General features: G+C 47.3%; 2 protein-coding genes across 3 annotated transcripts in view; one reads left to right on the forward strand and one right to left on the reverse strand.

Moving 5' to 3' along the window:
* The first annotated feature begins 350 nt into the window (after positions 1–350).
* On the forward strand, positions 351–27,945 carry ATOX1 (antioxidant 1 copper chaperone). Of its 2 annotated transcripts, none has more exons than XM_027605701.2 (4): positions 351–469; positions 6,327–6,402; positions 9,433–9,601; positions 26,078–27,945. In XM_027605701.2, the coding sequence occupies exons 1-3, from the start codon at positions 464–466 to the stop codon at positions 9,555–9,557; spliced, it is 207 nt and encodes a 68-aa protein (XP_027461502.1). In that variant the 5' UTR covers positions 351–463; the 3' UTR covers positions 9,558–9,601; positions 26,078–27,945. The 2 variants fall into 2 exon arrangements, with proteins under 2 accessions (XP_027461502.1, XP_027461503.1); XM_027605702.1 differs by lacking the exon at positions 26,078–27,945 and adding an exon at positions 12,112–12,237 and having other exon boundaries at positions 420–469; positions 6,330–6,402.
* Positions 23,672–27,986, reverse strand: part of SLC36A1 (solute carrier family 36 member 1) — a 252,623-nt gene continuing 248,308 nt past the window's right edge. Inside the window, exon 11 of the mRNA XM_027605690.2 lies at positions 23,672–24,036. Coding sequence (XP_027461491.1) covers positions 23,900–24,036 — 137 coding nt within the window. The 3' untranslated portion in view covers positions 23,672–23,899. The remainder of the gene's footprint in view (positions 24,037–27,986) is intronic.

Below are 27,986 nucleotides of genomic sequence, written 5' to 3' on the forward strand. Positions count from 1 at the left end.
ATACGTAGCACTGTGCTTGCTCACGGTTGGAACTCATTTACAGCAGTAAATTGATCGTCCCTTTAGGGAGGGGCAGAGTCTGTCGTCTTCACTGCGGGGCCCTTGCATTCCCAGCCCCTAATACATACCTGACACGGAGCAGGTGGCCGAAAAATGACCAGCAGGCGTTGGAGGCGGGCCCAGCCGGCTGCAGGCGAATGGGGTCTCCGGCCCCGCCCACCGGAAGGAGGCGGGGCTGCCAACGGCGGTCCGGCGGCTCTACGTCCGCGGGGCCAGGGGGCAGGGCCTAACTGCCGGCGGGCCGGGTGGGGGCGGGGCCTGGCGGGAGGGGCGGCTCTTCCCGGCGCCCAGCCCCGGAAGCACAGCCGCCCGAGCTCTCCGAGCCGGCAGAAACGTCGCTCCCGCAGCTGCAACCGCCGCCGCCGCCGCCGCAGCCACCGCCACCGCCACCAAATCCACAGTCATGCCGGTGAGTGCCTGCTCGCTCCCGCCCCGCGCAGGCCCGGGTCCCCGGCTTGCGCCTCGGCTGCACCGCCGATCGGCCACACGTTACTCTGCAAGGGCTCAGGCCGCCGCCGGAGCTTTTGCCTCTCTTCTCACTCCTTCCCTCCCTCCCCATCTACTTGCAGCTTCTGCGACCCTCTAGAAAATCTGATCCGAAAGGGGTTTTATGTAGGAGTCAGGCCTCAGAACATCGGAGCTGCAAGGCCTCTAGGTGTTACAAGCCCAACCCTTCCCTGCATAGACGGGGAAACTGAGACCCAGGGAGGGGCAGAGTCGCCGAGATCACCCAGGAAGCAGGTGGCGAGCTGGAACTGGGACGTCTAGTCCCTGCGCCTTACCCCTGTTTGCCACTGTCTGCGGAGCTGGCTTGAAAGGGGGAGTGGGGGAGGAGGTGGGGTGGCTATTGCCTCCTGGGCGGGGCAGGTTTTCAGAGATTCGTGGTTTTCTTTCCTACCACCTGCCCACTCGCCCATTTTCATTTGATCCCTGGGCGACACTGAATGGAGACAACAGTGCTTTTAACCTTTCCTACCGATCACTTTCTGAACCTGAACCCATGAGCCCATGAGAGGTTAAGGGACCTGCTCAAAAATTGCCAGTTGAGGGACGCCTGGGTGGCTCAGTCGGTTAAGCGGCTGCCTTTGGCCTGGGTCAGGATGGGCTCCTTGCTCAGGGAGCCTGCTTCTCCCTCTCTCTCCCTCTGCTTGTGCTCTCTCTGTCAAATAAATAAAATCTTTAAAAAAAATTGCCAGTTGCTCAGAGTTTGGGGAGGAATGAGTAGGGCTTGGGCGCCTTTGCCACTCATCAGTCTTCATGCACATACGTGGTTGCTCAGGGTCTCATCTTGTAGATAACAAATCAAGGACTTTGGCAGATAAAAAGAGAAAAAGCCCAGTAACTTACTGGAGGCCTCCTTTAGGCATTGGGTGGAGCCAGGATTTAGCCCCTTATCTTCAGGCTCCCAGTCTCTCCTGGCCTGACCACTTGGGAAATAAATGCCAGACAAAAGTAGTTATACCGGATTGAGAGTATGCTGTGATCTCAAGTACATCCTGTAGATCCTGGTTGGGGTCATGTGGTATTTAGCAGTTTCCCCCAGGGTGCCTAGTTTATGGCTCTGCTTTAAGTAGATACCCAGAGGTGTCCCACAGATGCCCCATGTCTTATCAGCCTAGCTTTGGGGAGCTGGCAGATAAGCCAGAGGCCCCCTGGACCAAGTCACAAACATCTCAGGTGTCATTTCCGTTGGGTCTTGCCAGGTGCCTTGAGACAAATCCTCAGACAGCACAAAGTACAGACAAAGAACCTGATGTTATCAGCGCTCCTACTTGAGCAAATTGCCTATGGCAATAAGACGACAGCATTAATCACCCTGGGACCAGGTTTTTGTAGAGGGTGGCAGTGAAGGAAGGCCAGCTTGAGTATCACTCTATAGTCTGTGTTCACTTCTGGAGATTTTGACAGACAAAAGACCCTCCAGAGCAGATGGTCAGAGTGAAGAGGGCACTTGGCACCATATCACAAGATGAGCAGCATGAGAGGTTTCTCAGACAAAAACTTGGAATCTCAGAAGGCTCTTTGAAAAAACCTGTGCCCTTGCTTGTCAGCTGGGTGACCTTGGGCAAGCCGCTTTACCTCTCTGCCTTTATTTCCTCATCTGTAAAATGGGGATAAAATCTGATCTCAGGGGACTATTGTTAGTAGTACCTGGAAAAATGCCAGTAAAATACGTAGCATAGCCAGTCCCCAAGAAATGATAGCTCTTATGTCAGCCTAGGACAAGTAGGGTAGAACTAGAGGCAGACAAGTGTTAACCCCATTTTAACAAGGACCACAGTGGTTAGGAGTTTAGACTTTGAAGATATTTTCAGGCTGGGCTCTGTTCCTCACTAGCTGTGTCACCCTGAGTGAGTGACCTAACCTCTGAATCTCAGCTCCCTTGTCTGTCAGAAAAGGATAATAATGGCCATCTCATGGGGACCTTGTGATGATTAAACAGGGTAATGTGTGCAAAGTGTTTAGAACAATGCCTGGCATGTAGTCCTCATTCAAATATTAGTATTTGTAAACTCCTAATCGACGTTGTGTTCAAAGACTAAATATCCTGGATATTTGAGAAAGACTTCCTTTCTGGGAGGGCTGGACAAGGTGACTCCACTGCAATTTCTGCCCTTCCAGTTCTGAGATTCTGCTAAAGAATTTTACAGTTTACTGGACTTTTTCATTGCTTTAAAGGACCTTAGAGGTGACAGGCCCATCTGAGGGACTGAGGCAATAGGGGGCTGGCCTTGGGATTCTCTGTAAAGAATGGATTACTCTGTCCTTTAAGTAGATTTTCTACCACCCCCAAATGGACTTGTGCAAGTCCGAGTAGAGGGAAAGAGCACAGGCTTGTAACATTGGCCACCCAGAAGCCGCCTCCTGGCTTCTGACCTCCGTACTGTGGAGGATGAAAGGGGACCCGTGCTCTGTAGGTAGCAGCGGAAAGCTTCACTGTCTGTTGACTTGAGGTTCTTGGGCAGCATACACTTGTTCCTCTTCACCAGCTGTCCCACTCCCAGAGCTCCTGCTGAGAGTCAGGGTAACAGGATGGCACCTGGCAGTGCTGTTGGCAGCTCCTCACTAGCAAAGCGTCCCTGGAGCCAGGAAGGCCTGGGTTCGCATCCCAGCCGCGGCACAGACTCGCCCCATGACTGTGGGCAGCTCCGTGAACCCCTGGGAGCGTCAGTTTCCTCTGGAGTAAAATAGGGTCTGTAGCTCCCTTCCCAAGCCGAGTGAGAACTGAGATTCTGTGTACAGAGCATTTGGCGCACAGGGGCACTCGGTAGATTTAGGTCTTATGTCGGTCTTGCAGACCCTTTAAGTCTTTGGGTGGGTATCCAGGTGCAAACCATTGACAAATCTGGATTGTCTGTTGGTCATTCTAGAGCAGGAGTCGGCACACTTTTTCTTAAATGGCCAGGTGAATACTTGAAATGCTTTAGGCTTCACGAACCATCTGGTCCCTTAACAACTCAACTCTGCCATTCCAGTGTGAAAGTAAGCCAACGGGCTTAGCAGTGTTCCAGTAAAACTTTATAAAACCAGCTCAGAGTCTGGCTGTAGTTTGCCAGTTCACATTCTAGAACAGCATCTCAAACTGTAATGTGGGCAGGAATAAACTGGGTGTCTTGGAGTTGTTTTTTGTTTGTTTGTTTGTTTTAGTTTTTATTTTTAAGCAATCGCTCCACCCAACCTGGGGCTCGAACTCAAGACCCCAAGATAAAGAGTTGCACGCTTCTCGGACTGAGCCAGCCAGGGTTTCTTGTTAAAATGAGGATTCTGATTCAGGAGGCCTAGGGTGGGGCCTAAGATTTTGCATTTTGCAAGCTCCCGGGTCACGCTGATACTATTGGTCTGAGGACCACACCTTAAAGACAAGATTTTGGAATACTTGCTACAAATCCTGTTTTCCAGAATTTGTTGTGGTTGTTGTTAAGTAGTCATACAAGCTAAAGGAATCAGAGGTGTTTAACTAGAAGAAAAGAAAAACTGTTTTCTTTAAGGCAGGTTTTGCAGATTTGGCCTCAGTAAAATAGTGGAAAGCCAAACTCTTAACTCTTGGTCTTAGTTTCCCCTGGATGGAATGATGATTGAAGCCAAACCCAAACATATTATGAGACTTGGAAAGAGCTTGAGAAGCCATTAGTCCGGTTTTTCTAGGTGTGTAGCCTGCCTCTGTGTGACTCCCCAGTGGGTTAAAAATGGAGAGAGTCCCAGGGCCCAGCCCAGAGCCTCAGAGCGATAGAGGCAACTGCTTGCAGAGTTGCGTGTCCTCAAGTCCTCGAGTGATTCTTCTGTGCACTGAGGTTGAGAAAACTTGAGTTGGCTAATACCTTTTTGGTAAGATAAGGTGACTGGGGCCCTTAAGGCACAGGATTTTTTTTTTTTTTTTAAAGGCACAGGGATTTTTGCCTGAGGTCTTCCAGCGAGAAACACTGATATGTCCAGAATTCCAACTGAGGTAGCAAATTTGAAATATTTTGGAATGCTTGGGCGCCTGGGTGGCCCAGTCAGTTAAGCGTCTGCCTGCCCCTGCTCAGCGGGGAGTCTGCTTCTCCTTCTCCCTCTGCTCCTGCACCCACTCAGCTCACGAACTCTCTCCCTCTTTCTCTCTCTCAAATAAATAAATAAAATCTTTAAAAAAAAGTACTTTGGAATGCTCCATAAACATGTAGTCATTGTTTTTTGAAGTGAAGGAAAAGAGAGCTGTGGAAAAAACTAATAATAACACAGCAGCTAATTTTTCACCCAGTGGAGACTACTAGGCGCCAACCTCTTAATGTTTTAGTTACCTTTTGCTCCTGAGGAATGACCCCAAACCTCGGTGGTTGAAAAGGGTAAACGTTTGTTAATTCTTAGTTTCTGAGAGTCGGGAATCTGGGGGTAGCTCTGTGGGGTGTCCCAGGCACGGGGTCTCTGATAAAGATGCATGAAGATGTCGGCCGGGCTGTAGTCATCTGAAGGAGCGTCTGCTTCCACAATGGCTCCCTCACATAGCTGTTGGCTGGACACTCAGTTGCTCGCCATGAGCACCTCTCCATAGGGTTGCTTGAGGGTCTTTAAGACGTCTCAGCCAGCTTCCTCCAGAAAGAGAGCAAGGAAGAAGCCCCAGTGTCTTTCGTGACCTGGCCTCAGAAGTCACATAACATCACTTCAGCCATATTCTGCCAGACACAGACCAACCCTGAGACATTGTGGAAGGGGACTTCTCAAGGGCATAAATACTCAGGAGGTGGAGGTCACTGGGGCCAACTTGCAGGCTGGCTCCCACTCTTAAAATGATTGTCCCATTCACTAACCTGGAGAAGGGACTCTCATACCCAATTTTCAGATGTAGAAACCAGGGCAAGAAGAGTTAAATAACTTACTCGTGGTGGTACAGCTTGTAAGTGTCAGAGCTGGGAACTGAGGCCGGGCTTATTTCCAGAGATTTTAAAATAGAAGATGTATTGGTATAGTAGATTTTGTCTGAAAGCAAAGGAAGGACCCAGAGGTCCTCAACCAGCTGTGTCAATCATCTGCTCACTCAACAAAATGTAGTAAGCACCTACTGTGTGCCAGGTGCTGTTCAAGGATCGGGTCGCAGCAGTGAACTGAACAAAGCTTGCCTTCAGGCCCTTGGAGACTATAGGATGTTGAGCCCATATGAAGAGTCGAGGAGTCTGGGTGCCCTTACTGGTCCAGCCTTCAACCCACTGGGAGTCCAGGCAAATCCCTTCCCAGGACTCAGGTGCTGCCTTGAACCGTGAGGCACGTGAGTGAGCACAGTGATCTCCATGTATCAGAATACCAGAGATGCTTATTAGCCACGATAGACGCCCCAGCCCACACTCGTTGATCAGAATAGTTTTTGCAAGTTCTTGGGTGATTCTAATGCAGACGATGGTGTGATGTATAAATAAGACCACCAGATCAGCATTGCTCGGAGGCCATGGGCCCACCTATGTCAGAGTTGTCGGTGGTCTCAAGAACCAAGATTTTGAAGGTAAGACTTTAAACTAGCTTCCCAGATGATTCTACTCATCGTGTGCTAGACACTGCTGAAGGATTTGTAGGGATTATCTCATTCAGTACAACAGCCTGTGAGATGGAGGAACCCTTTCTTAATTCCACTTTACAGTCTAATAGAGTGGGGCTCAGAAACAGGCTGCTGGTGAGTCTGATGACAGCCAGCCTGGCCCTGTCTCTCTGCGCTCTGTCTTGGCCCCTGGGTGGGCCTGCATGCTGGTGGGGGGTGTGGGTCGTGCCGCAGGACTGGCTTACGGTCCCCTTTGTTTTAGAAGCACGAGTTCTCCGTGGACATGACCTGTGAAGGCTGCTCAAATGCCGTCAGCCGGGTGCTGAACAAACTGGGAGGTGAGTGAGCGGCCCGCGGGTAGGGGTGAGGTGGGGGAGGCCGGTGCCCTTAAATTGCGTTCAAATGCATGCAGCCACGGAGCTGGAGAGGCTTGAGTTGAAGCCGATAATAACAGAACGACTAAAATGTATTGAGTACTTACTTAGCATGTGCCCAGTACTCTGCTTGGTGGCTTTGTGCGGACCGAATCATCTGTTCCTCACCAGAGCCATTTAGGTGGCTCCTTAGACTGTCTCCATTATAAGCAGGAGGAACTGAAGTTCAGAGGAGTTGAGTGACTTTGCTGAGATCTCACAGTAAAAGTGGCGGAGCTGGGATTTGGCCACATCGTCCAGCTCATGGCCCTGGCAGCACTAGTTGACATGTTGGTGATCTTCGGTGTGATCATTTTGCAGACGATACATTGGAGTGTCATTTTCTATTAACGTTTACAAAATTGTAATATTTTTTAAAAATGGACTTTGACTCAAGTCACATGCAGAAGTCCTAAAGCCCTTCTTCTGGACATACGTAGAAAACCGTTATTCTCATCCAGCCCCTTTGGTTCTCAGCTGGGGAAACTGAGGCCCAAAGAGGGCTGGGGTCTGGCCCTGGGGGTCCATGAGGTAATGACTGAGCTGTGGTCAGATTTCTGGTAGTGCTGGGCAGTCCGTCTTCTAAGATTTTCACGTTTAAAACCCAAATAATACCCAGATTTCGAAGGGCTTCCACGTGGATGTGATCCCATTAGCACTTGGAGCATTCCTCTGAGTTGGCCTTTCCGTCTGTGGAATGGGGATGTTGACACCAGAGCCCGGGAGGGGAAGGCACTTGCCCAAAGTGAGTCAATGGCTGGTTTCTAGTCCTGGAAACTGGAATCTTAATTTGAAAGAGTCTGAGGCAGGAGGAAAAACCTGGTTGCTGACTTGCCGTGTGACTAGGGCCACCCTAGCTGTGTGTGGACGTGTCAGCCTCTGTCATCTTCTGCTGTGGATCCTGAAAGAGTGAAACTCTGCTTGAAAGCCCCTCCAGTGTGACATGGCACGTTCCAGATGAAGTGAAGGGTGAGGGTGGGCCTGCTTTCACTCTTGACGGCTTGAGGACACTTGGCCAGGAATCTGGGCTGCAAGGAGCACAGTTTGAAACCCACTGGGTTAGATGATCCCAGAGTTTCTTCCAGCTCTATGATGCTACCAAAATATTTGTTCCAAAGAGGAGGGAGACACTTCTGAACCAAAACACAAAAATCCAGTGTGGAGCAAGGACATGTTACATTTTTTTCTCCCTCAGTATCCTTAGGTATAAATTGCAGACATTATGACTAAATCCTGTGCCCTGGACTTTTTTAAGACTGTTTGATGTTTGGGGATCTCCCTTTGAACTTGGATGGGTTTCTCCCCATCTTTGACTACTGTCCCCACTTGGGTGGCCTCTTGAAGTCAGGAGGATTAGTTGGAGCCTTAGATGAGCAGTGCTGGCCTGAGGAATCACAGCTAATGGCATATGTGAATCGGAGAGACCATAAGGGCTGGCCACCCTGAATTCCTTCATGTACAGATGGGGAAACAGGCCTAGAAGGGGCAGGACCCACCTGTAGTCATCCAACAAGTCAGTGGTGAAGTCAGGCCTAGAACCTATCAGGGGCTTTCCCTCTGCATTCCATTTTCTCAACAAGATACATTCTAGGTATTCCCATGGACTGTTCTTAGGGGAAGGGAGGGTGGCTTGAAATTGACAAAGCCCTTTAGGAGGGTGGTTTTACAATATCAACATTTAAAATGTGCCAGTCTGTTGCTCCCCCGTTTCCATTCCATAAATTCATGGTATAGAAATATTTTCACAAGTTTTATATGTTCAAGTATGTTCACTGTAGCATTGCAGCAGGGGACTGAGTAGATGTACGGGGCGTCCACACTGTGGAATGCAGTGTAGCTGTTAAAAAGAGGATGATGTGGGGCGCCTGGGTGGCTCAGATGGTTGGGCGACTGCCTTCGGCTCAGGTCATGATCCTGGAGTCCCGGGATTGAGTCCCACATCGGGCTCCCTGCTCAGCAGGGAGTCTGCTTCTCCCTCTGACCCTCCCCCCCCTCATGCTCTCTCTCTATCTCTCTCTCTCTCTTTCTCTCTCTCTCTCTCTCTCTCTCATTCTCTCTCTCAAATAAATAAATAAAATCTTTAAAAAAAATAAAGATAGATGGAGCCAGATTGAAAAAAAATGCGTTAAAAAAAAAAAAAGAGGATGATATAAGTCTATATATACTGAGATGGCAAGATCCCCTGGACATTGGAAAGTGAAATATAGCAAGACGTGTTTATAGAGTACAATGCCATTTGGGGGAATTACTTTTCACTTGTCTGTCTGGGAGAAAGACTGGGTAGATGCCATGCTGTTTATAGTGACTTCTGGAGGCCTTCCACTTTCTAGTTTTATTCAGAAATGTTTGCTTTTTTTTTTTTCCCAATGGTGTGTCTGTATTAATTACTTTTGAAATTAAAAAGAAGAAAAAACTTGGGTTCCTGGGTGGCTCAGTTGGTTAAGCGACTGCCTTCGGCTCAGGTCATGATTCTGGAGTCCTGGGATCGAGTCCCACATCGGGCTCCCTGCTCGGCGGGGAGTCTGCTCCCTCTGGCCCTCCCCCCCTCATGCTTTCTCTCTCATTCTCTCTCTCTCAAATAAATAAATAAAATCTTAAAAAAAAAAGAAGAAGAAGAAAAAACCTAAAAGAAGCCCCAGCCTCGAGCAGGGATTGGCAAACTATTGTCTGTGGGCCAAATCTAGCCCACAGGCTGTTTTTGTACAGCTGAGAATGGTTTTTCATTTTTAAAGGGGTGTAAAAGCAATACACAGAGAGAGACGAAAATGCACCTGAGTCCGTGTGGCCCCTGATGCCTAAAACATGACTCTGGCCCTTTATGGGAAGTTTGCTGATCCCTGGCATGGAGGAAAGGGGAAGGTGGTTGTGAATAAGAATTCTAGAGCCTGAACTCTCTGGCTCTGACAGGGAGGGTCTCTGCTTCCTCCCCACACACCTCACTTCCTTTTCCTGCAGGAGTTGAGTTTGACATTGACCTGCCCAACAAGAAGGTTTGCATCAACTCTGAGCACAGCGTGGACATTCTGCTGGAGACCCTGGAGAAAACAGGAAAGGCTGTTTCCTACCTTGGCCCCAAGTAGCGAGGGCCCAGACCCCTGGGCCCAAGATGGACCAAAGGGAGCAGGTGGGTAAAGCCCCAGCCCTTGTACAAAATACTTCATTATCTAATGCAAATCCCACATTCCGGGAATCCTTACAGCCCCCTGAGAGTACACAGAGCACTGTTATGTCTCCCACGGTCCCTTTTATGATTTGGGGAGTGCATCTCGTGATCAGCAGGGGTTAAGTATAGAGCGTAGAGCCTGGGCAATGCTTTGATAAACTGTCCCATCCAAGAGGACCCTATGCCCTGGGCATCATGCTTCTGTGCCCTGACCAGGTAAGTTAATTCAACTTGGCGCTTCTCTCCCCACTCGGAAGTGCTGTCCGCTTCCTGAGCATGCTCTGTGCCCCGATTGGTACAAAAGCAATCCTCATGTCCAAGCTGGATGTCCCCTTTAAATGTCCACAATCCAGAGAGGCACGTAAGTGTGGCACTGTGCTGAACCATTCGCTGTGGAACCAGGACAGACCTCACTGACTGATCCAGCGCTCCTTCCCTCTGTACCCTGCTCCAGAATCCTTCACGGCACAGAATCCTTCCCTTCCTGGCTGTCATTGCCCTTGTCATGCTTGAATTATAGTGACTGCCACATCCCTGCTGTGGATCAGGGCTCAGTGCCACTGAGAAACATGAGGCCTGGAGAGGGGAGGGGACTTAACCCAAGCCCCACACAGGCGAGTGGCAGAGGCAAGATGAAAGGCATCCTGAATGGGAGTTCTGTTGTGGCCGATGGCCTTGTCCCTGTGTGTGGGCCCACGAGAGCTCCCCAGGCAGAGGCCAGCTACGGCTGACGGGTGGGCTGTGGCTGTGTCCTGTGTAGGGGGTGACATCACATGCAAATCATGTCAGATGCATCTGTTTTCCTCATTCCCTTTCTGTCCACGGACACAGCCCACGGTCAGGAATGAGCCCAGGATGAATAATGATGTCCTCATTTCACACTGTGACTTTGAATACTTCTTACATTCTGGAGACTCAGGCCTTTCATTTCTAAAATGGGGCCACAACCTCTATCCTGTTTTCCTGCCGTTGGTGGGGGGAGGTTACTAGGAAATCCCTCTGAAAATGAAGGATGATCCTCAAAGAGAAGATATGTTTCCACCATGCTATGGATCAGTGTTGATCACATGGTTCCTGAACCCTGAGGAGTTTTGGAGGAGAATGATGGGTGGCACTCCGGGCCCCTCCATCTATCCCTGGTTGCCCTGTTTCGTACGGGGCCTCCGTGTCAGTTTATAAGATTGTGGTTGATAAAAGTGCTCTGACAAGACAGGATGGAAGGAGGGAAGAGCCAGAACTTCCTGAGTAGGCGAACCACATGGGGGAGCCCCAACATAGACCCCTCACTTTGGAGATTCCTGGCCCGAGCATTTGAATCTTGTTCAACTCCTGCCAGTTGTAAACCATGGGTAACTTGATGTGTGTTCTTCTCATAGTAGTTTTTAAATTTATTGAGGTGAAATTCACATAACACAATTAAAGTGTACCATTTAGTGGATTCACTGCATTCACAATGTTGTGCAACTCTGGTTTCAAAGCTTTTATCACCCCAGAAAAACGCCCCAAACCCATTAAGTGATCACTCTCCACTGCCCCGTCTCCCAGCCCCTGGGAGCCGCTAATCTGCATTTGGCCTTTCGATTTGCCTCTTCTGGATGGTTCATTTAAAAGGAACCATACAATTCCACTTAGCATAATGTTTTCAGGATTCATCCAGCTGTACCACGGATCAGCACTTTATTCCTTTCTATGGCTGAGTAATTCTCATAGTTTTTAATTAATTTATCTTAGCTTTTTTTTATTATGGAAGTTTTAAACATATAAGTAGTAAAATGAATCCCTGTGTACCCATTACCCAGATCCACTGATAAGTCATTGCCATCATTGTTCTTTTTCATCTATGGCCATTATTTTGAAGCAGATTTTGATATCAGCTAATTTTATCTGGGCAAGCATGTCAGCAAGCAACGTGTAGTATGAAAAGGCTTTTGCAGACTCAGATGCACAGCACTTGGTGATTCTTACCTATCAAGCAAGCTCCCCCCCGCCCCACATCCCTGCAGCATCTGTCTCTGTCTGTTTTAAGATGCTCCCCAGTGACACATTTGAAGCCAGGTTTGGGACTCAGAGAGTGTTTCTGGGTCATAAAGTCACTTCAACTGTCTGTTCATCAGCAGATTTGTTTGCTGGTGATTTTGTTCATTGTCTTCCCAGTGTGAATTGAAATAGGACAGGGAGAACCTACCATCCCAGCAGCCCCGGAGGTTCCCCAGGAGAAGGCGTTGGCGGAGTTTGGCTTTGGCGGAGATTGGCTTTGGCGAGATTAATGGTTTCCAGCCAACCCGACTATTACAGACTTGGTGGGAGGGGCATGCAGGGCTGAATCCTGCGGTGCTCGTTCTGCTCCAGCACCTGGGTTTCCCACTTAACCTCCCACAACTGGCCCTTAGTGAACCTCTGCTGCTTTTGCAATGCCTTCATGCGCACAGCAGATGGTGCTTTCCTTCCACCTAACTTCTCATCTCTTCCAGGACACTGATCTCCTGCCTTCCCGACAGACCAGGGGCCTGGCAGTCCTGCTCAGCGATGGTAGTGACCCTCACTTGCCCTGCTTCTCCCTAGCTTCCCTGCAATAAAGTTGAGCCGCTTTTGTTGGAGGTGTTGTCTCTTGCAGTGTCTGGATATTACTTGCTCACATGCTCTGAAGGAGTAATTACAGTGCTTACTGGGGTTGGAGTTCTAAGGGCTCCCCACTGGGAGCACCACGCCTGACAGACTGTGATTCTTTGCTCTGTGATCTTCGGCAAGTTATTTCCCCTCTCTGCACTTCACTTTTCCCATCTACAGAGTGAAGATGTTGGGCCAGATGGGTGATCCCCTTTGTTTTCAATATTTTGAAAGACTTCTGTCATCAGGTGCATTGCATTGAAGGGATGTTAAATCTTACAGCAGTTAGAAAAGTGGGTAGAGGCTTGTAGACAGACTGCCTGGGATAGAGTCCATGCTCCAGTACCTCCCAGCTGGGCCACTTAATTTCTCGGTGTGTACAGGCATAAAATGTAGTAATAGCATCTACTACAGATGGCGGTCGTGTGGATTAGAGGTGATATGTGTAAATCACTTCAAGTGGTGCTTACCAGTTAGACAGTAAACATTCTTTATTCACTCATTTGTGTGTATTCCATTAATCATAAGTCTATAGAAATGGCAGTTAGGATTCCAGTCAGCCTAAAAATTAGTGTCTCACAGAGTTCATTCAGTTATGTCAAAACAAAGGGAATGTTTTACTGTGTGTAGCTTTATTTTATTAACTATATATTTTTTTAAACCAGAAGTTCTCAAACTTTTATTGTCTTAGGACCCTCTTACACTCTTAAAGATTATTATTGTGTATCTCAAAGAGCTTTTGCTTATGTAGGTTATGCCTTATTAGAAATTAAATTTTTGAAATGCAAAAATACACGAGCCCATATCCCATTAACCATTGGGACTAGATGAAGCCATTGCACATCTTTAGATTCTGGAAAATTTCACTGTATGATTGTAAGTGAAAGGAAAAGGCATCTCATGAAAATCATTTTTACCCCCTTTACCTTCTGAAAGGGTTTTGGGTACCCCACGTTGAGAATCGCTTTAGCCATTTATGGGGCACTGATGGGGGACCAGCACTGCTGGGCTCGGATGCGACCCAGCTCTGCAGCTGTGACCCAGCTGTGACCTTAGATCCGTCCCCTCATGTCCCCAGAAGGAGTTTCCTCCTCTGCATGTGGATAATGCCTGCACCTCAGGGAGCTTGGTGGCCAGAAATAAGACTTTGTTCCAACTCTAAGCTGTGTGCTAGCATTAATTTTGGTCCCCTTATGAGATTATGAACTCTCAACCATTTCTGCTTTTGTGGTCCTCAGCACAGGGACGCTCCCAACCCTCATGGTAGCTGGCCTTCTTGGCCACCAGATGGCAGTGTCCTTTGGGTTGGACCATCAGGAGAAGTTTAAGACCGGTCCCGTGAGTTCTGGGTGGATGAACCTGAGGGTTTTTCCATTTTTGGAGCCTCCCAGGAGACCTGGTTCAGGCTGGCTGGCCCATTGAGAACGCCCCAGGATTGAGGCACTGGCGCTGCTTGGGACGAGTGGGCCTGGGAGGAGTTCTTCCCCAGCCCCCCGCCCCCCATCCGCGTTTCCAGCTGAGGACCTTGGTTCTGTTCCTTGAGGCTCCAGAGGGGCTGGGAAGCTGTCCCGCCTGTCAGCAGCGCAGTTGGCCGCCCACAGAGTGAGATCAGCCAGCAGAGTGCGGGCTTCTGTGGGGGTGGGAGTGGGGAGCCGATGTGTCCACGTACTGCTCAGGGCCTCCTCCAACGCCTGACCCAGCCCTCGCTGCAGCCAAACCGCTCCCGGGTCCCCTAGGTATCGGGCTTTGGGTCGTGCTGCCCCCCTGTAACTGGAATGTTCTCCGCCTACCTCCCCACCACCACCCTGTCTCCATGTAGAAATTCCTTTCCCTCCCTTACATACCACAGCTTCCATGAAACCTCTCCACAACTGGAAGTAATTTATTTCTTCTCCTGACCCTCACAGCATTGATCCCACAGCTTCAGGGTTGGGACAAAGCTCTTTGTCCCCATGTCTTTCCTGTCCTCCAGCATCAGGGCAAGCATAGAACAGGCACCGAGGGAATATTTGATGGCTGTGTAATAGGTACCGTTTGGAGGGTGTTCATTGTGTGTCGTGCCCTTACGTTAATGTCATTCCATCCTATCTGGTCCCCATGAGACAGTGGGCGAGGACAGACCCTGGTGCATGGTAGGTATGCAGTAGATGTTTGTTGGGTTAATCTTTCAGAGGAGGAGATTGCCTGGTCTAATCCTTTCAGCAGGCTTATATTTTTGTCAAAGATCCCTGGTGGTGAGTACAGCAGCCTAGAGTGACCTCTGGGGTGGTCCCAGTAACTGTCATTGTCATTGTTTCTGGGACTGATGGGGTAAAGCTCCCAGCCACTTTGCCTCTGTCAACCATCCATCCTGTGGCCAAAGCCTTGGTTTGTCCAGTGCTGACAGAGCCCATAGCTTCAGAGAAGACCTCTGCCCCTCAAGGGGCTGGAGGTAGAGCCTGGGGGCTGGACGTGAGTGAGGCTGTGTCCCCCATGGTGGTGTGGGCCCCAGAGGGAGCCCCTTAACGTGCTGAGTGAGCTTAAGCTAGTCACCTTCTGTCCTGACCTCCTGTTAAATACAAGATTTTATTTTTCAGTTTTTTTTTAACAGCTTTATTGAGGTATGATTCTTTCCATTCAATAAATTGCACTCATTTTAAGGTATGATTTTTTTTTTAAGATTTTATTTATTTATTTGACAAAGATAGACACAGCGAGAGAGGGAACACAAGCAGGGGGAGTGAGAGAGGGAGGAGCAGGGAGCCTGATGCGGGGCTGGATCCCAGGACCCTGGGATCATGACCTGAGCCAAAGGCAGATGCTTAACAACTGAGCCACCCAGGTGCCCCAAGGTATGATTTTTTGAGACACAAACAAACACATACTCATGAAATGATCACCCCAATCAAGATAGTGACTAGATCACCTCAGAAAATTTCCTCAGGTCCCTTGGTAATCCTTTCTACCCCTCCCTCCACCCCAAGCAACTACCATCCTGCTGTCACAATGAGTTTAAATGTTATAAGTGCAATCATACAGTATATACTCATTTTTTGCCTGTTTCTTCCCATTCAACATGATTATTTTGAAGTTCATCTGTTATTAATGGGTACAACAATTCGTGTCTCTTTATCATCGAGTAGTAAGTATTCCACTGTATGGCTGTACCACAAGCCATGAGTGGTTATTCATTCACCTGTTGATGGACATTTTGAGTTGTTTCCAGTGTTTTATACTGCTCTCCGGTACTGGCATGGTTCCCCAAGGGCTCTGCAGTGCACAAGGGAGAGTCTCAGTGGGCTGGACGCTTCCAACCCGACACACCCAGACTCAAACCAAGGCAGCTCAGGTGATGGTTCTATCAGCTTGGCTTTCTCCTTTAGCCCAGGCCTATATCCTCTGGACTTCAGCAGCTCTGGATTCAAACTCTTCCTTCACCACCTACTAACCGTGGTAACTTGGGAAAGCTACTGATTCTTTTGTGCAACTCAGTTTCCTCACCTGTAAAATGGGGGTCATAATAGTACCTATCCCATGTGGCTGTTGTGAACCTTAAGATCATCGCATGCCAAATGCTTGCTGACAGCGTTCCACAAATGAAGCTTTTTGTTTGAACAAGAAGTTCCACCATTATACAATTTGAAGTTTGAAAACTGAAATTTGGGAAAACATCGGATCTCCCTCTTTTGGCCGTGGCAGACTAAAAAAAGTGAAAAACGGAATCTCAGCATTGCACCCTATGGGTGTGAGCAGTTGGGGTCGCGGTCCTCTCTTGTGTTCTCCTTTAATTAGTGCCAGTCGCCTAAAAACCTCAAGCCTGCAATTTCTAGGGAGTGTCTGTCAGAGCTGATTTTAGATTTCCATGTCCTTAGGGCCTGTGGCTACTTAGTTTAAGTGGACAAGATGAGTTTCCTAATCTGCTACCTAAGATGGGGGAGGTCTGCAAATCTCATGAAGGCCTTGAAATATCAAAGTCCCTGGAAATAAGGATCTGTCTCCCCTGGGTCTGCTCATCGGAGGTTCCTAGCATCCTGACCCTTTATGGTAGATCCCCAGACAGCTAGAAGCAGGCTGGATCTTGGATAAGAACACAGGCTCCGCAAACGGGTTCAGCCCCAGTCTGGCTGTTCACCAACTGTGTGAACTTGGGCAAGCTGCTTAACTGCCCAGGATCTCAGTTTTCTCATCCATAAAATAGGAATAATAACAATACCTTTTTCTTAGAGTGAAGTGAGTAATGCACACACACAAAGGGTACTCAGTTTGGCTATCCTCACCATCGCAGGATCCTAGGGAAGGAGTAGACCTAGTTGGTCATGCAACCCAACATCCACGTCCCCTCCCTCTGATGGGTGGCCCCAGGGCTTGACTTGCACACCATCCCTAATAGGGAGCACCACTAGCAGCTTGCTCTGCCCTGGACAGCTCTGTGAGGGAAGGATCTGGTGTCAAACCCATCCTTATGCCTCTGGCAGTTTTCATGACTGGGGCCCCATGTGGGGCATCAGTCTAGCCCTTCCCTGTGGTGGCTCCTCAGAGGCAGAACATGCTTTTCCTTCCCTATGCCTATCACCCCTCCCTGGCCTACCTCACGAGGAGTATCCCAAATTCCCTCCTCAGCCTTTCCTCAGGGACAGAGCTGGAGTTAACGGACCATCTGGTCACTAGCCTCTTTGTTGATGCCTTCCTGATAGTGGGAGCCGAGAAAACATGGAAAAGGCCAAGCGGTTCTGGACCCCCACCGATCCTATGCCAGCCCACATGGTCCCTGGCTCAGCATGGAAAGAGCTAGACAAGTCCCTCAAACAGAGGGAACCTGGGCAAGTTAACTCCATCTCTCTTCATCTGGGCAGGTGGCACCTAATCCACAGGTGATACAGAGTGCTCAGCGTGTGGTAGATGGTCAATCAATGCATCTCAAAATTCACATTTTTGAGGACATGTCCCTGATTCCTACCACTCTCCACTCTGTAAAAGGACCGGGCCTGCCCATTCAGGCCACACCCACCAGCAGACCTGGCCCTGACACTGCCCCTCCCAGGATCCAATTTGGAAATAGCCCTCACCCAGGCAGTCATTTGTGGGTATCTAACTCCTTTTTTGCTCTAAACAGAAGATGTGGTTCCCTCTATGTTCCTGGTAATTAGAGAGGCCAGAAAAGCCATTGAGATGGTAGGAAGGGCTAGAGGGAAAGGTGAAGCCTTCCGGTCAACAGCAGGCTATTAGTAGTTAAGTTTTTGGAGAGTCAAAGGTTATACGAAGATTTTCGGGGTGCCTGGGTGGCACAATCAGTTGAGAGTGGGACTCTTGGTTTCAGCTCTGGTCTGATCTCGGGGTCGTGGGATCAAGCCCTGCATCAGGCTCCACGCTCAGCACAGAGCCTCCTTGAATTTCTCTCTCCCTCTGCCCCTCCCCGCCGTGTACTTTCTCTAAAATAAATAAATCTTAACAAAAAAAGTTATACGAAGATTTTTCAGCTGTGCAGGGGGTCGGGGCACGCAGAGGGTCGGTGTCCTGACCCCCATGCTGTTCACGGTCAACTGTATATATAAAAAAACAAAAATGGTTTCCCCATCCATAAATTAGAGATCATTGCATTTATATCACAGGGCAGTTCTGAGAATTAAGATAATCCAGGTAGATCATTTACTACAGCGGCTAGTGTGTAGTAGGCATTCAACGAGCATTAACCATCTTATTAGTATTTTTATGTAGCCTGCTTCCACTAAATTCTGCATGGCCACGCCTTTATCTCTCATGTCTGTTATCTGGGGCTGCTTCTGCACAGCACTGGCCGAGTTGAAGAGTTGCAACAGACACCATATGACCCACAAAGCCTAAAATGTTTACTATCTTGCCCTCTATAGAAAAATCTGTTGATTCATGATCTAGATCAGTGATTTCGAGCTGTGTTCAATGGAAATCTAAGGTTCCATGCAGGTACCTCAGGAAAAAGAGAGTAGTAGACGGTGGGGGCATCTTTCTACCAAGACTACTCCCCTTATTTATTAAAATTAACTAGTTGTTCTACCAAACGCTTAAGGAAGAAATTATACCAGTTCTCTACAATCTCTCTTAGAGGATGAAAACAGAAGGAATACTAATTCATACTATAAGGCCAGCAATACCCAAAACCAAGACCAGACAGACATTACAAGGAAAGAAATCTATGGACCAATATCTCTTATGAACACAGATGCAAAACTCCTCAACAAAATACTAGCAAATCAAAGCCAATGATGTCTAAAAAGAATTACAAGGGGCGCCTGGGTGGCTCAGTCGTTAAGCGTCTGCCTTCGGCTCAGGTCATGATCCCGGGGTCCTGGGATCGAGCCCCGCATTGGGCTCCCTGGTTGGCAGGAAGCCTGCTTCTCCCTCTCCCACCCCTGCTGCTTGTGTTCCTTCTCTCGCTGTGTCTCTCTCTGTCAAATAAATAAATAAAATCTTTAAAAAAAAAATACTAGCAAATCAAAGCCAATGATGTCTAAAAAGAATTACAAGGGGCGCCTGGGTGGCTCAGTCATTAAGCGTCTGCCTTCGGCTCAGGTCATGATCCCAGGGTCCTGGGATTGAGCCCCACATCGGGCTCCCTGCTCCGTGGGAAGCTTGCATCTCTCTCTCCCACTCCCCCTGCTTGTGTTTCCTCTTTCACTGTGTCTCTCTCTGTCAAATAAATAAATAAAATCTTTAAAAAAAATAAAAAGAATTAGAAATCGTAACCAAGAGGGATTTATTCTAAGTATGCGAGCCCGGTTCAACATTTGAAAATCACTTAATGTAATCCAACATATCAATAAGCTAAAAAAGAAAAACCACATGATCATATCAGTAGATGCAGAAAAAACATTTGACGAGACCCAACACCCACTTATGATAGAAACTGTCAGTAAATTAGAACAGAGGGGAACACCCTCACTTAATAAATAATAGCTACAAAAAACCTATAGCAAACATCCCACCTAATAGTGAGAAACTTAGAGAAGATCAGGTCCAAGATTAGGATGTCCTCTCTCACCACTGCTTTTCAACATTGTACAGGAAGTTCTTGATAATGCTATAAGGCAAGAAAAGGATAAAAAGGTACACAGTTTGGGAAGGAAGAAATAAAATTGTCTTTATTTGCAGATGAGTGATCATCCATGTAGAAAATCTGAAAGAGTTGGGGTTTAAAGAGCTTCCAGGCTGGTGCACACATCCATGTACTGGAAAGTGGTGCACCCCAACTCCACAGGGACAGAAGCACCTGTGCTTGGGACTCTCCCAGGCCTCTCCCTATGTATCTCTTCATCTGGCTCTTCAGATGCATCCTTTATCATATTCTTTAATAAACTGGTAAACGTAAGTTTTTCCCTGAGTTCCCTGTTGTAGTAAATAACCATATCCAAAGGGGAGGGAGTAATGAGAACCTCCAATTTATAGCCAAGTCAAATAGAAGTTGAAGGTTGCCTAGGGGTCTGCCACAGATCTGCTTGGGACTGGCATTTAAGTAGGGGGAGTCTTGTGGGACTGAGCCTTTCACCTGTGGGATCTGACACTATCTTCATATAGATAATGTCAGAATTGAGTTACATTGTAGGACACTCAGCTGGTGTCACAGAATTGCTTGCTGTGGGGGAAAACAAAAACCAAAAAACAGAACACCCCACACATCTGATGACCAGAAGTGTCCAAAGTTCTGTGTGAGGAGAGGAGGAAGACACAAGAAGGGAGCGGTAGGGTTTTCTAGTACAACCACATATGGTAAAATGTTAAGATTTGTCAAGCCTGCATGTAGATACAAAGGTTTTTGTTTGTTTGTTTGTTTGTTTTTTAAATAAGATTTTATTTATTTATTTGACAGAGTGAGAGAGAGTAGGGGGAAACAGCAGAGGGAGAGGGAGAAGCAGGCTTCCCGCTGAGTGGGGAGCCCAACACAGGGCTTGACCTGAGGCGAAGGCAGACGCTTAACCAACTGAGCCACTCAGGCGCCCCTGTTTTTTGTTTTTTTAAGCAGGCTTCATGGAGACCAACATAGGGCTCACAACCCTGAGACCTGAGCTGAGATCAAGAGTTGGACACTTAACCAACTGAGCCACCCAGGTGCTCCAACACAAAAATATTAACTTTATTATCCTCTATATCTTTTTTGTACATTGAAATATTTCATAAAAGAAAAAGCACTTGCTATATAAAAATGGAAAATATTGCCAACAGTTCAAAAGGCTATGCAATGAAAAATAAGTACCTGTTCATTTTATATCTGTGATCCTCCTCATCACAGAGACACTGATTATTACCAATTTCATATTTATCTTTCAGGGGTAGTCTGCAAAATGTAAGCTTTTTCTTTTTTTTTTAATAGATTTTTTTAAAAGATTTTTAATTTATTTATTTGACAGAGAGAGACACAGTGAGAGAGGGAACACAAGCAGGGGGAGTGGGAGAGGGAGAAGCAGGCTTCCCGCAGAGCAGGGAGCCTGAGGCAGGGCTCGATCCCAGGACTCTGGGATCATGACCTGAGCCGAAGGCAGACGCTTAATGACTGAGCCACCCAGGCTCCCTGCTTTTTCTTTTTTTTTTTTTTAATTTAAATTCAAGTTAGTTAACATATAGTGTATTATTAATTTCAGGGGTATGGAAATGCGAGCTTTAATAACCAGAAGAGCTGCTCGACTCGGAAGCATACCTACACACATTGACTACAGCCTAACACATCTGGATACACACACCTACATCCTTACACATCTGGATACACACATCTACATCCTAACATATTTAGATGTCTGATTCTACTCACCCATGTGGGGAGCAGGCCTGCACAATGAGGCCTTCCGTTTGGAAAGTCTACCTTGTGATCCTTTATTTTGGACACTCACTATAAACCACTCTTTGTTTTCTCTGTCAGTGGACCTGAACCCATATTGTGTGTCTTTCCCAATTGGTGGTTATGCAGGCCTCTCTTATTAACTAAGATCAGCTTCTCTGGAGAATGATGGCTTATCTCTTTGAAGTGTCCTCCTCAGGCTCCTTAGAATGAAGTTTTCATATGCCAAACAACCCATATTTTAAGTCAGGCCATCCCAAACGTGTCCTTAGAATTTGGTGAAAATCAGTCCAGCCATTTTCTTTTTTTTTCTTTTTTAAAGATTTATTTATTTGACAGAGAGAGAGAGAGCACAAGCAGATGGAGCAACAGGCAGAGGCAGAGGGAGAAGCAGGCTTCTGGCCGAGCAGGGAGCCCGATGCAGGGCTCGCCCCCAGGACCCCAGGATCAGGACCTGAGCCGAAGGCAGACGCTTAACCAACTGAGCCACCCAGGCGCCCCCAGACCAGCCATTTTCTTATGATATGGTACACAAGTAGATAAGAAGTCACAAGCTTCACTTTATTACATGAATAAATCTCCCACTGCTCCCTGACTCTGACCTTTAGGGGAAAAAAGAGAGGGAGAAAACTTACAAAACGAGAGCACACTTGATCTTTGTACCTTGCGTTTTTTTCTTACTTATTACTATATCTTGAGATGGTTTTGTATTTCCTATCAGTCCACACAGTTTTGCCTCTGTATTTATAGTATAAATACTGGTTCAATTTCATTTGTGAATTTACAAATATACAAATATACTTGTATCTTTTCTTTCTAAAACAAAGTCTTAATTTCTGTTAAGTGTAGGGTAACCAACTCATCTTTTTGCCTGGGATTTTTCTCAATCTTATCACTTAAAGTTCTGTGTCCCGGAAACCCCTCTTCACTTTTGTCCTAAAATGAAATCATTAGCCAAATATTGTCCATCCAAAATATGGATTTTCCTAGGACGTTTGCTAGTGTTGGGGGTTGCCTCACGCTTTTAGGTGGCTGTGTAGTATTCTGGGGTATGACTGTACCATAACTTTACTAAGCCTGCTTGCTACTAATGGACATTTTGTTTCTAGAGTTTTGCTGGAACAAACAAGTCTTCCACAAATGTCCTTGCTTATTTGTTCTATAAACTGGTAAATTCCGCATGATAGTTTGTTTTGAAAATAAGGCTTTCCTGCCAAAAACAAAACTCAAAAAGCCACATGATTAAAGACTCTTTCATCTTGGGCTCTCTGCGAGTCTCTTTTTCTTCAGGTGACTGACTGCGCTAAGCATGAGTTTAAAATGGGTTGGCAGCCAAGGTCTGGGAAAGAAGCCCAGGCACAGGAGAGGCTTCCTGGGGTGCATGAGGGAGAAAAACAGCCCAATGCTGTGCTTCACAGCGTGGAGGGGGGTGTTTAGCAAGGGCAGTGGGAGAGGAGTTGGCCAGACTTCGAGGGGTCCAGTGTTGGCCAGGAGTAGGGCTGGGAGACTGGAGCCATTCAGCTGTGGTCCAAAAAGAGCAGGGAGAGGAAGGGAAAACAAGCCCAGACTCACACTGGGTGGCTGCCGGCTGGCCAGGCTTCTTGGTACAACAAGGCCGGTGCCAGGCGGCAAGGCCCAGCCAGCCATCCCCCGGGATCCCACCCCAGACTGGGCAGGATTAGGTCAGTTCCACAATTTCTTTTTGGGGCTATAAGGAATGGAGTTTTACGGAGTAGGGGATAATTCAGTACTTTTCCAGAGAGATGGGCTACCTGAGCCAGAAAGGTGATTTTCTAGTCATGGGGTGTGTGTGATTCATGTGTATCAGTGCATCCTTTATCCTTCAAAGGGGCTGCAGCATCACTTGCCAGAATGTCCTAGGCAGGATGCTACTAGTGAAACACCAGATTCAAAAGTCAAAAAAGTTCAGGAAATGGCAAGTCAGTCAAAATCAAGCAAAATTCTTCACTGTGGGGATTCTCAGAGCCTTCACTATGCTGACACTGTACTTCCTGACTCTTTAAAAGGAAGATGAAGTATACATTGTTTCCTAAATGTTGTGTCCTTGGAATATCCCCTGCCCCCTCAGGGAACACATAGTAACATCTTTACTAAATGATGTTTGCTAATTCTAGTCCATAGGAAAAGGCAGAAGCCAACAGGCCTACCTGTAAACCATCCAAAACTCCGGGACAGAGGGGGCTACGGAATCTGGCCAGTGAGAACTATCGGGTTCTGCCGTGTCCTACAAAAAAGTGTGATGGGCATCTTTTAAAAAAAATAATTGATTTTGGGCGCCTGGGTGGCTCAGTTGGTTGAGCGACTGCCTTCTGCTCAGGTCATGATCCTGGAGTCCCGGGATCGAGTCCCTCATCGGGCTTCCTGCTCAGCAGGGAGTGTGCTTCTCCCTCTGACCCTCATGCTCTCTCTATATATATCTCATTCTCTCTCTCAAATAAATAAATAAAATCTTTAAAAAAATAAAAATGAAAATAAAAAATAATTGACTTTCATGAGCGTGAGCGATTCCTCTGGAACTGAGTTAGGAGCAGCCGCGCGCTTGTGAAGACAGTTGACTGAATATGGCAGAAGAGCTTGGGCTTGCTTCCACCTGCATCTCTGCCTCTCAGTTCTTCTGGTCCCAGAGATTCAGCATCATACTTCACCACAGTGATCTCTGGGGCTTCTGTGTCAGGCTCAGCACACACAGCACCAGGGGAGAGATGCCCCACTTCATTATCATCTCCATTGTGTGGCCTCCGTCTGTGACTCCTCCGTGACCTTTGCTGGTGCATTTTGTTAGGTTAAAAGGCAAAGCCATCTGGGAAGAACCATTGCCAAGGTCCTTAGCAACCTCTCTGCCCTGAGATCTATGTGGAAAGAGCCAGATTTGGTGTTGGAGGATGGAATGTCCTGTAACAGAGGCTTTGTTGGCCATTCTTTCCCATCCTTGAGTCACTGGATAAGGTTGGTACCTTGTATCTGGGGTCCTTTCTCCTGGAAAGAACTAGAAAATGAAATGCTAAAGAGTCAGAGAGAACTTGAGTCTTAGTTTGCTCTGCCACTAATTTGCTGATTGATACTAGAAAGCTTTTCCTTTCCCCGAGCCTTACATTCTTCCTCTGTAGGATGAGGTGGTCAGACTATTTCAATCATTTTCTAACTTTCTGATCAGAGGAAGACGTCTGTCAAAGCCTTAAGAGTCATCCCATCTAAAACAGATAAAAGTGCTCTTTAACCAAAGTGTTTTTAAGGTAATATTACATCATTATATTGTGGAAGTGTTTACTATAAAAGTCAGGATAGAGATGCTTTTAAGAGCAAGTAGTGTGTTGTCATTGGGTCAAGGCACACAGAGGACTGCACATTTCCTGACCTGAGGGGGAGTTACAAATTTCTGGGTGGCTGCAAATTTCTTGACCTGAGTGGGAGTTACAAGAGGTGTTTTCCTTAGAATCTTTCAGTGAACTATAAAAATATTACTAATATGTTATAAAGTCAATCACTGAGAACACAACTGTGTCAGTTAGGTCTAGCTGCAAGAGGCACAAACTCCAAAATAAAAGTGGCTTAACAAGATAGAGGTTTATGTTTCCTTCAGGTAAATGAAGTCTGGGGTGAGCCGCCCAAGGCACTCAGGTGAACAGGGATGAGCTCAGTGATCATCGAGGACCCAAGTCTCCCTCTCTCTTTTGTCCACCATCTTCAACACAAAACTTCCAATTCAGAGCCCGAGGTGGCTGACTGACCTCCACCATCATGTCCACGTTAGATCCAGCAAGAAGGGGGATGAGAAGAAGGGCATACCCTCTCACTTTAACCCCTAGAAGTAGCACTCACAACCTCTGCTTACATCCCATGACCAAACCTTAATGACAAAGCCTTACCTAGCTGCTAGGGAGGTTGGGGAATGTAGTCTTTAATCTGAGTGGCCATGGACCCGCCCAACTGTAATTTCCACAGCAAAGGTAAAAATGAAAGAGTAGATTTAGGGGACTACCAGCAGAATCTGCCACAATATATTAATGGATTATGGCTTCTGATGTGTTAAAATTAATGGGTGAATGGGGCGCCTGAGTGGCTCAGTCGTTAAGCGTCTGCCTTCGGCTCAGGTCATGATCCTGGCGTCCTGGGATGGAGCCCCGCATCGGGCTCCCTGCTCCGCGGGAAGCCTGCTTCTCCCTCCCTCTCCCACTCCCCCTGCTTGCGTTCCCTCTCTCGCTGTGTCTCTCTGTCAAATAAATAAATAAAATCTTTAATAAAAAATAAATAAATAAAGCAAGAGGATTTCAAAAAAAATTAATGGGTGACTAATGTGGGTGTCTTTGCTGTTTTTCAGGCATAGCTGTAAATATAGCTTGAGGTATACAAAATGAGATGAATATTAGTAGTTTATGGTACTGTAGAAGCACTCACAGAACGCAGCTTAAAACCCCCTGAATGAGAAACTCCCTAAGAGCTTTTCCAGCTTTGACATCCTAGAATTCTATGAAAGCCCTGCCCCCCTTCCATGAGCTTATGAAGGGCTTTCTCTCTGGGGACTGGCAGGGGACTTCTCGTTACCTTCAGGACTGAGAATTGTCCTCATTGTTTCTTCTGAGTCATCACACCCTGGCCAAATATCTTGAAAAGCACCCTGTCATTCAGCTGCTTCCCCAGAGGTGGTGTAGTTTACTGAGGCATTGAAATTGCCTGTGAATTAGCTGTGAATTAGCTGCGAGTGGCTCAGACTTCCTCCAGATTTTCAGAGATCTTTATAATAGAAGGGCCTAGCTTTGGTTCAACTCTTATTTTCAGAGGAAGAGGCACGGATCCAGAGAGGTTGAGAAGATTATCTGAGGTCACCAGCAACTTATAGCAGGGCAGGGCCACGTACTGACTTGTCCGGATGCTTTTCACCACCACTAATTATAATAGCTTTAATTTAATGTACATGTCCTATGTGCCAGCCTGTGGGCTAAGCACATCACATGCAAGATCTCATTTAATCCTCATGAAAACCCTGAGAGATAGGTTCAATTTTTTTTTCTTTTTTGGTCATTTTATAGACCAGGAAACTGCAACCTCAATTTGCCCAAGGCCTCACTGTTCCTTGGTGTTGGATCAGAATTTGAACCTAGACAGTGCACCTGCAGAGCCTGCTCTTTGACCTCTATGCTAAGAACGACTGCCTTCCACTAATGGTCTTGGAGTGAGGAGGACAGACTACTATGGAGCAGAAGCACTTCATCACCACTCGGGTATCACATCCGTTCAGACCCCCTTTGCCCCCAGTTTGTGCTCCGTCAGCAGCAGTTTGATGTCTAATTCAAGATGTCTCAGCACAGGGAGTAACATGCCCTGAGATGTGGATGCCAAACTTTCCAGCAGAACAAGAGCCCGGCCCTCAAATTTACCCCGAGCGCCTGTCCTGTATGTCCTACGCTGTCTGTATGAGCCATCCTCCAACACTGCAAAGGTGACCAAATGGAGCATCAGGATCTGCAAATGTCCTGACCTTAGGTGTGGGGACACATCTCACGACCTCCCCCATCTCTGGACTGTCTCTGGACCTTGCCTGAACGCCTGCCGCAGGTCCCCCTCTGTGACAGGTTTCTATGTTGTATACAGGGGCACCACAGCCCCAGGGCCTTTCTGCCTGTTATCACTCACTTTTCCCCTGGGCAAAGGAGCTGAGGAATTGTCCGGCCTAATGCACAACAGGAAGCTTTCAGGACTTGGAGCACCATGGAGTTGCTGTGGAGACCTGAGCCGTTTAGCTCACCCTGACTCTTCAGGTTTCTCCTTGTCCTCCAGCACAGGAAGAGGCCAAGGAAGGATGATGGGATGAGGTAATGGGCCTGAGAGACTTTATCTTTGAGAAGGTTCTGGAAAGGCCCAGGGGCCACAGGTATTGTTTTTGTCCTTAGGCTGACCACCTTTCTGAGAGGAGTGTTGGTGGGGGTTGGGCATGCTGGGCAGCCCGTTCAGAGGACAGGGGGGTTGGGACAGTGAAAGGCCATCAGCATCGCTGACCTGTTTCTGTCAAGAGCATAACCCTGGAAAATCCCAGAGCTTCACATGGCCCAGTCTGTGCAGAGTCCCAGTGGAAGAAAACAAAGTCCCACCGTCACAAGTCATTTTTAGAAGCTCTATAATCTTTACTTCTGTATCTCTAAGAGCATTAAAAAGGATCTAATTAATAATCCGTACAAAACTCCATTTCTGTTCTGTCAGATTCCTTCATCTCTTCATTCCTATTGCCTGACTGCCAGGAAACTGCAAAACCCCACACGTGGGACCTGTGGATTTTTGCCTCTTCCTTCCTTTCTTCCTTCCTTCCTATTAACTAAAAAAACCCACCTCTTTAGCACTTCTTATTTTGAACTAGCCATCGATTCACAAGAAGTTAAAAAGACAGTAGTACTCAGAGGTCCCATGTATTCTTTACCCAGTGTCCTACAATGGTTACATCTTACATAATTCTTTCCTATTAAATTTTAATAGCTCGGGGCGCCTGGGTGGCTCGGTGGGTTAAGCGTCTGCCTTCGGCTCAGGTCATGATCCCGGGTCCTGGGATCGAGTCCGGCATCAGGCTCCCTGCTGGGCGGGGAGCCTGCTTCTCCCTCTGCCTCTTCCTCTCTCTCTCTCTCTGACTCTCATGAATAAATAAATAAAACATTTAAAAAAAGACATTTAAAAATAAATAAATAAATAAATTTTAATAGCTCATCTAATCCTTGCAACAACTCCATGAGATCACTATTCTCATGACCATTTCACATAAGAAGAAACTGAGTTCCAGAAAAATTAAATACATTATTCAAGATCCCTAGCAATTTGGTGCAGAATTAGGACTTAGAATCATATTTCTTGACTCCAGACTTTGTCCATGCTTACGTTCTTTTTTTTTTTTTTTTTTTTTAGAGAGAGGGAGAGCATGCACCTCAGTGGAGGAGGGAGAGAGGCAGAGGGAGA

Source organism: Zalophus californianus, chromosome 5 (genome assembly GCF_009762305.2).
Source record: "Zalophus californianus isolate mZalCal1 chromosome 5, mZalCal1.pri.v2, whole genome shotgun sequence".
NCBI lineage: Eukaryota > Metazoa > Chordata > Mammalia > Carnivora > Otariidae > Zalophus > Zalophus californianus.